The sequence below is a fragment of the Alligator sinensis genome, unplaced genomic scaffold, assembly GCF_000455745.1.
Source record: "Alligator sinensis unplaced genomic scaffold, ASM45574v1 scaffold936_1, whole genome shotgun sequence".
NCBI classification, from domain to species: domain Eukaryota; kingdom Metazoa; phylum Chordata; order Crocodylia; family Alligatoridae; genus Alligator; species Alligator sinensis.
The window spans coordinates 547,427-560,048 of record NW_005842926.1 but is presented as its reverse complement, the minus strand read 5'-3'; the positions used below and the strand labels follow the sequence as shown (position 1 = coordinate 560,048).

The 12,622-nt window shown below is 37.5% G+C and overlaps 1 protein-coding gene across 1 annotated transcript in view; it reads right to left on the bottom strand.

Moving 5' to 3' along the window:
* Nucleotides 1–2,597: 2,597 nt before the first annotated feature.
* Nucleotides 2,598–12,622, bottom strand: part of LOC102378331 (kelch-like protein 1) — a 363,249-nt gene continuing 353,224 nt past the window's right edge. Inside the window, exon 7 of the mRNA XM_006036205.1 lies at nt 2,598–2,795. Coding sequence (XP_006036267.1) covers nt 2,598–2,795 — 198 coding nt within the window. The remainder of the gene's footprint in view (nt 2,796–12,622) is intronic.

Here is a 12,622-nt window from a genome sequence, read left to right as displayed (position 1 = left end):
TGACTTGTTTAATTTTAGAGGAAGTAGATAAACCTGAGGATTTATAGACAAGAGCTTTTAGAAATAAAACAAAGTTTGGAGTTAAAGAGGAAGCACATAAGCTAGCTCATTTTTTTAATCCAATTGGACCAGAAATGCCAATCCATAACCCTCTCCACAGCCAAGATATATAAAACTAAGCCTTGTCCTTTAATTTCCCAAAATTACACCATTTGTTGAGTATGGGTACACTCATATGCACTGAGATTCAGAAAGAGGCAGAACAATACAGCATACTACTAGTGGGGTTTATAACTAGACACAGGAATGTTCTAATGCACAATCTGCATGCAAATGTATGAAACTATTAAAAACAATGAAGCTAAGATTTTCAAAGGCAACTACCGGAGTTAGGTTAAAATCCTCACCAAAGTTCAGTGAGAAGTGGAAATGTAACTCCTTTACACTTGTTTGAAACTTAACTGTGAAATATAAAAACTTCTAATATTCCCCAATGTGCAAAATCTTGAAACAACTTTTCATGGGAAAATGTTCTGCGGAAGCCCCAATAATACTTGCAAGTTGATTATGCAATCAGGCACACATCATAATGCACAACCAGGCACACATCTGCTGTGTAGGTGGACTGCTCTTAAGAATAAAATGGAAAGCCACTAAATGTTATATGACCCCAGAGAACAGTAGTTTCCCAGTATATATCCTTATATTCTCACTCCACTGCCTGGCATTGAGGAAGCTGTAGGATTCACTTTTGTTCTCAGGATTCAGTGACATTTAAGATTATATCCTTATAACCAAAAACAAAAGAAAGAAAGAAAAAAGATAATACTGTACAGCAGAAGCTGGGGCACTGCCCAAATTAGTTCTAATATATTTAAAGAGACAAAACAAACCTGATGTTGAAAGGACACACATACATACAACCTGAAAATGAGATCTTAATTAGCTGAGGAATGCCATCCAGATGTTCTACTTTTTTAAAAGCTTACCAGATACCTTCCTATCCTATGGTACAAGCTTGGATCCTATGGTACATCCTATGGTACAAGCTGTCCTATGGTAAAGCTTAAAAGATACCATCCTATCCTATGGTACATTCCAACATCCTTCATAGCTCTAATTGGAATTGTTTGCTTAATATCTAATTAATAACATACCATAGACATGTTCCATGAAGATCATGTGGGGCATAAAAGATTTACCTTCTTTCAAACTGTCAACTCAGATTTGTCCCAGGTTTATTTAATACATTTCATTACAATAGTGTTTTATATGAAGCATTGCCCAGATTACTTCCAAAATGTTCCATTATGTTGTGAATCTGCATTGTGTTGACAGTGAATTTACATATAAGGGCAAATAATGTTCTTAATTCCACCTCCTTCTAACAGATAACCTATGAAATAAACATCTGTACAGCTATTTAAGAAAAACAAAAAATATTTCAATCCTCCTGAAGTTATGTAAATTTTGTGAAAGTGATTTTGCTTTCTAAAATAAAATGAACTCTATTTTTTCCTTATATTTATATCCTCTTTTTATTGTTTGTAACTTGTTTATTTTTAGATTCAAGTTAATAATTTTATATATTTTGATTTTAGACTCTTTTAGCCTAAATATTTACTGGAAGATGAAGATAGTGTGGGTTTGTTGTAGTGAACTTTTAAAACTCATCTCTAATTCTAAACTAAAAATGACAGGTTCTCTAATGAAAGACCCTTGATTTCTTCAGGTGATATCATTTATTAGACCATCTGCATAGTTGGGATACAGTTAGACAAGCTTTTGAATGGAAGAAGGAGAATGCAGTGAAGAAGTATTTCAAGCATTTGGAAGCTTATCTCAAATGAAACTATGCATTTAGCCAAATAGAAGATACTGCCCGAGGAAATCATTCTTTCTTGGATAATCCATGGCTACAACATCTCTCTAACACAGCCAGGTTCTATACAATAATTCTTATTGAAACAATATCTTTGGTTTGAAAAGCAGGACATCATGTTGACTGCTTTGACAATTTTAAAAACAAAGAAGTACTATTCTTAAAGAATTCACCAAAATCCCAGAATATTTTGCTCCAACCAAATTTGGTTTTCCAAATTTTCCACATTAAATGTTTAATTAAAATAGTTTTAGGAAATTATAACCTCCATGATTAGACTCCACAAGAATCCATTAATCATAGATTAATAACTTTATATTAAAAATGGGAAAGCATTATTAAATGGTGAAATAATATTTTAACCCATAAATGGAAATAGAAAACATTTGTGTGACAGCATTTATAAAGGTAAGAATTCACTCTGAGGATTAAATTAAAGAGAACTCCCCAATAACATTCACAGAGTCTAAGTGTCATTTATGAGGATAAATTTAGTAACCTGAATTATTTTCCCCATACTGGAAAGCAGATATTCTTCATTAGTTAAAAAAAGGAATATTTTCCCTCTGTGAGTTAATATAAGCCAAAAGTCTTAGGAGCTATCTTTGCTTGATGTAGATTCCAAAAGCTTGGAACAGAAAATTATTTCCCTATTTGATATTAAGCTAAACATACAGTCACAGATACAAAACATAACCTGTTTATAGAAAAATTATCATCCTATACCTTTGTTGTTATCCATTCCTCCAACAGCATAGAGTGTCCCAACTGTAGATTTTCTAGGTTTCGTCCTTGGACTTTGCATTAGAGTTCTTCTCTCTGGTAAAAGATGATATTTCATGGCTTCCAAAATCAGTTTCTGGCATTCCAAGTCATCCTTAAACAGTGCATGGTTTTCTAGGTCAGCCAATATCTGTGAATGACACAGACACAAACCAGTAATTCCAGCATTTCTAGACAAGTAGTACTGTAGAAGTGGAGAAGGTTAACATTATTGATTAAAAGTAACATACAAAATTAATCACTTTTTTATAGAAACACTCATTCTAATCTAATATGTTTTAAATGTATGTATCCGCAACACTTTATGGTGTGGGCAGCTCACTGTCTCCATTCATGCTGCCCAGACTTTTGCATCCAGGAGAGGTCCCTCCACCTTCGCTTTATCTTCCAGTTGAGGATTATGTTCAGTGACCTGTTGTCTCCGAGTAATTCTATTGTCATGTGAGACAGACAGATACCTACTTCTATGGATTATTAAATACAGAAAGTTATATTTAAACAGTTACTTCCCCAAGGTATATGGTGTCTGTACTTAGTAATTAAAAGTGCCTCAACACAGCAGAATTCTTAGCACGATGTGAGTACTCGGTGCAAGGGATGCCTCGCTACGGCGGGAAAAGCCTTGGTGCAGTGATCAGCTCCCGCCAAAACTAGCAGCTGCGTTGTTTGGAGGCATGCTGCCGATTGGCTCATTGTAAATTATTCATACCCGGCGGCTAGCAATTGGCTCACTCGCCGTATAAAAGCTTGGGTAGTTTCCGCCCAAGTCGGAGAACTCCGCGTGTACGTTGGGAACAAGTTCCTCGTATACCTTGGAGAAAAATTGGAGGCCTGATCAACCACCAACCACTCCCCGTCGCCGACCATCCCGATGTACCCCGCACCCTGCATGCTTGGAAAACATCGGTGTGCCACCCGGTTTCTTTCTTTTGTTTGTAACCTGTACGGAGCATGCCTACACTGTGTGCATCGACGCAAGTCCCTGTACGCCAGTTTGTAACTAAAGTTCTTTTCAATTCAACCAGAATTTGTGCCTAATTCCACTCCATCGGTGCGGCCCCATTCCATTTATACTCGGCCCCCACATATGGAATATGGCAGGTGCTTCCAATTCAAAGTGTATGGTTATAAAAGGGCATCACCAAATGATCTGCATCATTGTGTAAAACAGACATTGCCCATTGTCCTGCAGGGTCAGACCCCTGTCACTCAAAGGAGAAGCAGGGCCCCCATCCTGTAGAACACTTGGGACATGTCTCTGCAAAAGGGGAAACTCTGGGTTTCACCACCCACAGAGGCACACTCAGGGATTTCCTGGCAAGGGATTTTCCAGGTGTGTGTATCATGCTGTTGTGCCCCCAGAGTTCCCCTGTTTGTAGAGGCATGCCCCATGTTGGGGCATGTCAGTGAAATATGCACTTCTGGAGGGATCCCTTGCCAGGAAACCCAGGGTTCTCCCATTTACATTGGCACACTCTGAGTCATGATGCAGCTGTGCAATATGCATGTCCTGTGCCAGGAAATGCTGAGAATGCCTTTGCAAATGTGGAAACCTGGCAGGTGTCCTGGGGTTTCACGGGTCTGATCATGCCTATCTAGGATTTCTTGCCCCAAAACAAATGTATCCACCAAAAAAAAAACCCAAAACAAAAAAAAATCCCAGCAAAAATTTATGCTAGCTATTGTTGCTGCCACAATTTTTGGCATGACAAGGGACATAGACGTCTGCTTGCTTGGCCTTTGTGCCAACATAAACATTTTTATGGTGGCACATAGGCAACATCTGTGTCCAACCTCTGGGAATACTGTACTCTTGTACATAGGAGCTTGGTAATTGGTTAGACATTGACTTTTTAACAGCTTCCACTGGAAATATAAAACTGTCATACTATCTAAAATATATCTTAGATTTGTCTACTTTTTATAATATTTTGCATTGTCAATCCCAAAGATGCATTCAAATTCTTTATATATAAATTATTTAGCTACTCATGAAAGTATCTCCCTGATTTTCTGGATTGCTGCTTATCTCATGTATATTATTAGAAACAAAGAAACAGAAAAGAACAGTTATTCCACTTTCTACTGGATTTACATTGATTAGGTGACAGCATCTCTGCAATTGCCACAGCAGTTGCCATTAATATTCCTAGAAAATGGATGACCAATGAGTCAAGTTGCACAAATTAGTAAGCAAATTTAAAATGATATTAGGATATGGTAGCTTGTGAAAATTGTCAAAGTGGAGGTATTTAGGTTACACATATAAAATATCAGTCTGCTTATTAAAAGGGTATTTTTGTATTGATTTTCAAACATATGACTTTGGAGACAAAAAATAGTTAATCATATACGAACAATTCTTTGTGTGTATAATCGCCTGGCTTGTTTATATATATTTTAAGGTCAAAAGATATTTGAAATCTTTGGATGGTTACAGAATCAGACGAAGGAAACTTGTTTTTTTTATAAAGATCTCAGATTCAGGGAAAAGAAACAGTTTTGATAATCTGACATTTGGATAAGGATGTTTTTTCTTATTTAGTTTTTGTATGCACTTTGCTATCTGTGTGCACATATTTTTCAGGAAAAATTAGCTATCTATTTCTGACTATTTGAACTATAAATTTCTTCTGAACATCTGTACCAGCATTAAGATTTTCCTGATAGACCCAGATTGTTTTGATCCTGGATGCCTAGTATACAATTACAAAAATATCAGACATTCTGATTGTAATTCCTTACATATTTATTTTATGTTCTTATTCATTTCTGGTTTCACTAATAAATATTAGTTAAGTAAAACTTGACTCAATACATTCACTGTTAAACACTGTTTCATTTTTACAAATAGGAATTTCATTGAACTATCAATTCCCCTTCTTTTCACACATGAACTCATGACTATCCTGTTAATGTGTGAACATTTATTTATTTTTTTAATCTGTACTTTCTCTCTGGTCTCAGAGGCCTCAAGGGCCTAAAACCGCCTTAACTACAGCCTTTCATCTCCTCCTATCTTGCACAATCTCCTTCCACCTTAACACATCTTCGCCTATCCCAACTTTTTATATGATCTTCCCTTGTTGCCTTGATCTATTTTGTGTTCTGATACCATCCACCTCAGCTACAAAAATCTGCCTCATATGCCTTCTCACTAAGGCTGCATACAGGCATTTGGGGAGGTCACAGGGAGGTTAGATTGCATTAAAAATAGCCACCCAAACTCACCTAATTCACCTAGGTGTGGGCCTTACACTAGTTAGGTGAATCTAAGTGTAAACTGTATTGAAGTGCAGGACAGTTAGATCAGTCTAAAAATGGCTGACCTGATCTAATTTAATCCTACCTCTGACGTATACCTGACTTAGATCAAGTTGGCCATTTTTAGATTCATTTGTCCTGAATTTCTATACAGTACCCACTACAGGTCCAGGCCTGGGAAAGCCCAGCCACTGGTCCCAGCCTTGGGGCTGCACGTTTCCTATCCCATCCCTGGCACTGGGCTATTTTTAACTCCCTGCCAACAGCCTACTAACCCTCCTCCATCTGGCAAGCCACTCCCAGTGCCAGTTTTACTGGTGTTCGACAGTGCTGGGAGCTGAGAAACTAAATTGGGGTTCAGGGTGGGGCAGGAGGGATAGGATGTTGGTTCACTAGGTAGGGAGGGGGGTTTGTTAATTTGGGGGTTGGGGGCCTAAAAATAGCCCTTGTCCCCAAGAGGTGGGGAAGAGAGTCCTCCCATCCGCCAAGCCCACTGTGGACCCTGTGAGCCCCCTGGATTCCACCTGCCCCCCCAATCACCCCCAGGGATGTCACCTGCCCCCAAATTTCCTGATCCCTCGTACAGACTACTTGCCCCTGATCCCTCCTGCAGATGCCGCCTGCCCTCCCAATCTCCCTAATCCCTCCTGCAGACCTCCACATGCCTCTCCAATTCCTCTGAGGACCTCACTCTCCCCCCTGATTCCCCAATCCCTCCCGCAGTACCTGCCTGCCCCCCAATCACTCTGCAGGCCCCCCATCTTCACTGGAGCCTGCCTGTCTCCCCATCCCACCAAACTCCCTCTATCTCCCATCATGACTTATCTTGGATCAGATGGCTATTTTTAATTCAATCTAACCTCCCCCTAACTTGAATATCTGTACTCAGCCCATGCAAATAAGTTTATCATACCCACTTTCTTTACACCTCCTTGCTGCCTTCTTAAAGAGACACATACTAGTTTATTGATTTTAAAATACAGTAATTTAAGTAAAACAGATTATGCAGAACTGTTTAGAATTACAACAGACTGAGCGTGTAACGAGTCTTAAAATAGTTAAATAAATAAATTAGTGATGATAGTCTATATGTACAAATTGGAGATTGATAGTTCTTAAGCAATGTGAAATACAAGAAGTCAGGACTATGTGATGAACAGGGAAGGAGATAGGGAGAGGAAGGAAAACAGGATCTGTCTTTGAATTTATGCTAACTCCAGACCAAACAGCATAAACTATAAAAAAAATATGGCATGATTAGGTAAATTCAAATGTAATTCTTCTGTTTTAACAAAAATCAGTAACAGTTTATATGAATTAGCAACAGAAATTTTCCCAATACCCATTCACCTGCTTTCAAAATGGGCCTTAACATCACTGAAATCATCACAGGAAACAAACTCTTTCCTGATGAGGAAATATAAAATGGAATAACTACCTGTCTAAACAAGTAATGTAAAACCTGCCAACACATCTTCACTGTCACCAGGATCAATAAACCCTATATTTAAACCATCAGAATCCATATATTTTATACATTCCTAACATAAAACATGACATTTCTACTCAAAATACTTCAGAGAAACTAAGTGGGTGGAAAAATAAAAACAATCCAAAAAAACCCCAACCACTATGGTCAAGAACACAGTCTCAGAGAAAAATGGTAAGGGAAAGAAACAACCAAGCACTAGTAGAACAACAGTTTTCACAGGAACCACTTTGTATCTGTCCTTACAGTCCTTGTTTTCGAATGGAACTACACAATGCCTTAAGAAGTAGTAAGCAATTGTTGATCCCTCTGGAACATGGCGCATGTGTGAGATGTTATCCAGATGTTCAACATGTACACCTAGGCAGGAGTATGGAGGAGTGGCGGCTTCCCAGACCTCCCATCCCCCCATTAGACCATTGAGACAAAATCCAAAGGTCTGACTGAGTATGGACATTTGGTGCCTTGATGGCTGTAGTCATATGCACATCCAGAAATTGAACCTGGGTAACCCACATGGTAAACAAGGATTCAACCACTGAACCACAAAGCAGAGTGCCTGCAGAAGACAGGCATGGGAAAAAATGGAACAAAAAACAGTAGTCAGTAACTACTTCTGATATCTTCTCTTTGGTCCATTAGTTTACTGTCCATTCCCCATCTTGTGTACAATAGACAAGCAGTAGGGCAGTTATACGGTACTTCCATAGTTTTCCATTAGAAATGTTTTTCAGTATTTCTCTGAAGAATGTATTCCTAGAAATATAATTATTTCATTGGTCTCATCCAATGGGATATTTTTTGTCTGTTGCCCCAGAGTTTGATTTTTGTAAGTACTGAACATCACCAAACCAAATGATAAACATTGAGAACTATCAGCTCTTACATCTCTGAAATGAGAATGAATACAAACTTAAATTATTTTGATCTCCAAAATTGCAACTGTTAATACTGAAAAAGATACTCTATTACTTCTTTATAGAGTCTGATTATTTTATTTTGATATAAATGATAATTTAGCTTTAAACCATAACAGTTTGAGATGACTCTGTCAAGGACTGTAAATTGAAGTAATTACTAGCTAAGACAGCAGTTAAAAAGAAAAAAAATGCCTTTTCATGCAAGATACTTTACTATCCATTTTGGACAGCTAAACCAATCTGATATTCCCTTCCTGAAACCTTTTAATTTAACAGAATGCAATCACAAAAAATTTGACTAACAAAACTATCAACTTTTTCTTCTACGTGCAGGCAAGGATAATTATATTAAATTACTTTCATTTCCTAATTATTTATCATGTCTACTAAAGTTAATGTCAAGCCTTACTGTTTTTAAACATTATATCGATATCATAATGTGAATATCATTTTTGTGTAATGGAAAAGCATGTCAAAAGTGTATCTGAGTCTATTATAAACAAAAGTTGTCTAACAAATGGCTGTCTAACTAGTGGCCCATGGGCTGAAACTAGCCTGAAAGAAGATAACTTGTGACCCCCAGGGTTCCAGTCTGGGTGCTGCTCCCCTTATCATTCCTGTTACTGCTGTGCGGGTCTCCGAGCTTTGCCTCAGCTTCTGCTTCTTGTCTCTACCACTGTGGGTGGGGTGAGGGTACAACGGGATAGGAAGGGGATACATGGCACCTAACGCTTGGGGGGGCCTAATAGCCCCCTGAAGGACCCATTCAGCACAGTTGTGTGCTGGGGTGGAGGAACACACACTGCATGGCATGTGCCCCCTGGCTTTTCAGTAGTTGGACAGCTCTGATCTAACTAATTCTAGGTATATATTGATGCCAGAGTCTGCTTTTAAGCTCTTACAAATAAGTGCTAACTTAATACCCCAAATATAGGATTTGGTATCCTATTTGCTATATTTTTTCCCCTCTTCCTGCCATATGCACATTTTCTTTTGCTATGCTATGAGGATGAAGCACTGCTGTAATACAATTTGTTAAAGTCATGGAGTTGGTACAAGCTACTTATACTATATGTCAGTCTTATGTTCATTACTATAGTTTGTAAAAATTGATGACACCGGCCACAAATCTGTGGCATGTAGGTTTGCTCTTAGGTTCTTTCCTTTTGGCTTGTAGAAAGAGGATTATTGTCTTCCTTATGTCCATTATTTCTAGATTTTGGTATTTTTTTCTCTAGGATTGGAAATGCTGTTTCACAAGACAAGTAGTTTAAAATACTCTATGAATATGAAAACTAAACAAAATATATAATCCAATACACACAGATTTTTCATAATTGCTAATCTGTTAAATAGAATGCTTTTGTCCTAATCTACAAAAAAAATCAGCACACTGGTTTAATGGTCTAAAATTCAACATTCCCTGGAATCAGGATATCTGCAAATAAAGTTCTTCAAATTAATTTTATCCAAGATAGTCTCAAGGTCCTGAGATAAAGGTATCTATAGCTCAAGGGCAGAACAATATAATTTATAACACTGCTTTTATGGGGAAGCAACTGACATCTAACAAACAGTGCTGTATCTAGGAGGGGAAACAAAGACAGAAAAACAACTTTGTATTCCAATTTTATTAAACTCAGAGAAAAGATGACAAACATCTAATTGTAAAAGTCATAAAGAAGTCTAAATAAATGTGAGTATTTTTTTCTAATTTGTATCAACAGCTTGCCTCTTCAAAGCATTTTATAATTATCAAAAGTTACTAATATGCCATTGTTTGAAACGTTTATGTTGGATATATATTTTTGTTCTTCCAATTTATGATAATATTACTCTATTTAGAAAAGTCAGATAATATTTTATGAGGCGGTGTCCTGGCCCAGGATATAAAAAAACCTCTAACTACAACAACAGACTAGGAAAAAAAGACTAATCTTTCTACAGTATTATGTAGATAGTCCTCTATTTTGTGCTGGATTTAGAGTCACAATTTAGTTGGAGTGACCATATCTCCTGGTTTGGCAGTCCTAGATTTCACAGGCTGGTCCCAGTGAATATTAAAACAAGTTTGTTGGATATGGGGTGGGAAAGTGGACTAGCACAAGCTGGGAAATAGAAAGCCCTATAAAACAGAAAAATTGCCCTAAACTAGGTTATATTGATTACTGGAATTACCATTAAAAAGGGGAGATGATTGTTAACACCTATAAAGAACAATGGGTCATTAATGGGCCATTGTCTCTCTTAGCAACCTGTATAGTAATACCAGAGCTGCACCACACCACCCTGTCCTGACCTCACTGCTGACTCTAGAGGCAGGTTGGGGTGGGGTGTCCTGGACCTATATGGTTACCTTATATTTAGTCCTTGTTTGCTCATTATTCCCTACAAGATCATATGTATTTTCTGTTGCAGCTTGCATCCCCTTCTGAGCTAGTTCTGCTGTATTTCTAATGCACTTAGCGTAACAATTTTTTTATTTTTTTTTTGCCCAGCTGAAACATTTTGTTTTACCCAGCAAAACTTTGATGTTTCAAAATTTCCCCATTCTTCAGTGCAGTAAAATAGGGATATTTCAACATGTTTTTTTCTGGAAAAAAAGAGATACTTAAAGAGAAACTGAAACTGTACAAGGGACTAGAATTAAAACTAGCCTGGTTAACTTCTACTCCTGTGAGGTGTGGAAGATTCAGTCAGTCTCAAGAACCTGAATCTTTTTTCCCCCAATTCCCAGAACTCTAGGAAATACTATAATCACTAGTGTATTTCCTATTCTATTATGTATTTCTCTGACCAGAAATACTATCTTGGAGCTAAGAAATCATTACTAATAAAAACTGTATCAAAACTGGGACTTTTGTAGTAACTGTTTTGTTTTTTTAGAATCAGTATTTTCTGACAAAACTGTTTTGTTAAAAAAATCCTGGCCACCTCCGATAGTGGTTGAGAAAACGACTCCTTCAGGTCAATGCTCCAGTCCAAGTGCCTCCACACACTATAACTGTTCGGACAACAAAGTCAACACTGGCATTATGCCCCTCCTATTACATTTCCTTGTGCTAGCATGTAGGTTTTGTGATTTACAACCTGATTCTCTTACTGTGTTAACTTTCATCTGTACAATATGAAGTTCAGCCCTTTAAGAAATAATGGAAAAAATAAAAGTACTCTTTGGAAAATGAAGTTTCTATATGACCATTTGCAAGCTTATATTTTTCTGATTTCCAAAATTCTTCTACTATTTCACCATTCTTTATATTTAACCTTTCCTTCCATGACAAAGGAATATATTGTATGTTTCTACTTGATCAGATCAGGAAATTCAGTTAATAATTGTTTTTCAAGGAACTAAATTAAGTTGAGTGATACTTCATGGATGGGACTTCTGCTTAATTAGACTTTTAATTTCTCTTATATTCAAATGAGAATTTCTCTCCTTTATGACAGCAGTTCATGGTGTTTTGTCTTCCTTCTAAAACAAAAATCTGCCAGTGCTGAATCAGTATGGGCAAAAATATTACTTTTCAAATATTGTTTAGAGTTCTCAGACAGCAATTATATTAGACTTTGCAGTGGGTGCATCCACACGAGATGCTAAATTGCAGTAGACTAATTCTACTGTGCATTAGCATGTCATGGCAAAAGCTGAGCTAATGCATCAATGCACAATAGAGTTAGTCTACTACATATTAGCAGCACCTAAAAGATATGCACCGGTGCTACTGCACAGTAGTGCTTATTATGGCACATTAAGTTAGAGCCTGTTATTACAGATACTAAACTTAATGAGCTGTAATTACAATGCATTAATGCAGGTGTAGATATGCCCAGTTACTTGCAAAGGTTTATTTTTCTATTTTGTTGCTTTCAGCCTTGAGCTTTTTCTCACTTGCATTTCTATTACCTTAACTGCAACTTTGTAGTGAGCCAGTAGGTTTCATATGATGTGAAAGCAACTTGAGGACCTCACTGAAAGTCACCAGATACCATCACATGGAAGGTCCAGTCACAGCTAGCCTTAAGGAAAATGGCAACCTGGGCAAAATTTTATTTTGGCACCCTTTCTTTGAGTTTAAGTAAATAGTAGTATTAATGAAAGTTTCAGAAATAAAACACTGGGGGTAGCTGCTGTGCTGGATCAGGAGATTTGCTTCCTCATGGCAAATCCTAGTAGTAGCCAAACAGGGCAAGGGGAGAAGAGGGGTGGAGAGAAATTGGTGGAGCTTATCTCTTACCAGCCCTGAGGCAGAGAAGATGGTGAGCAGTGCCGGGCAGGTGCCT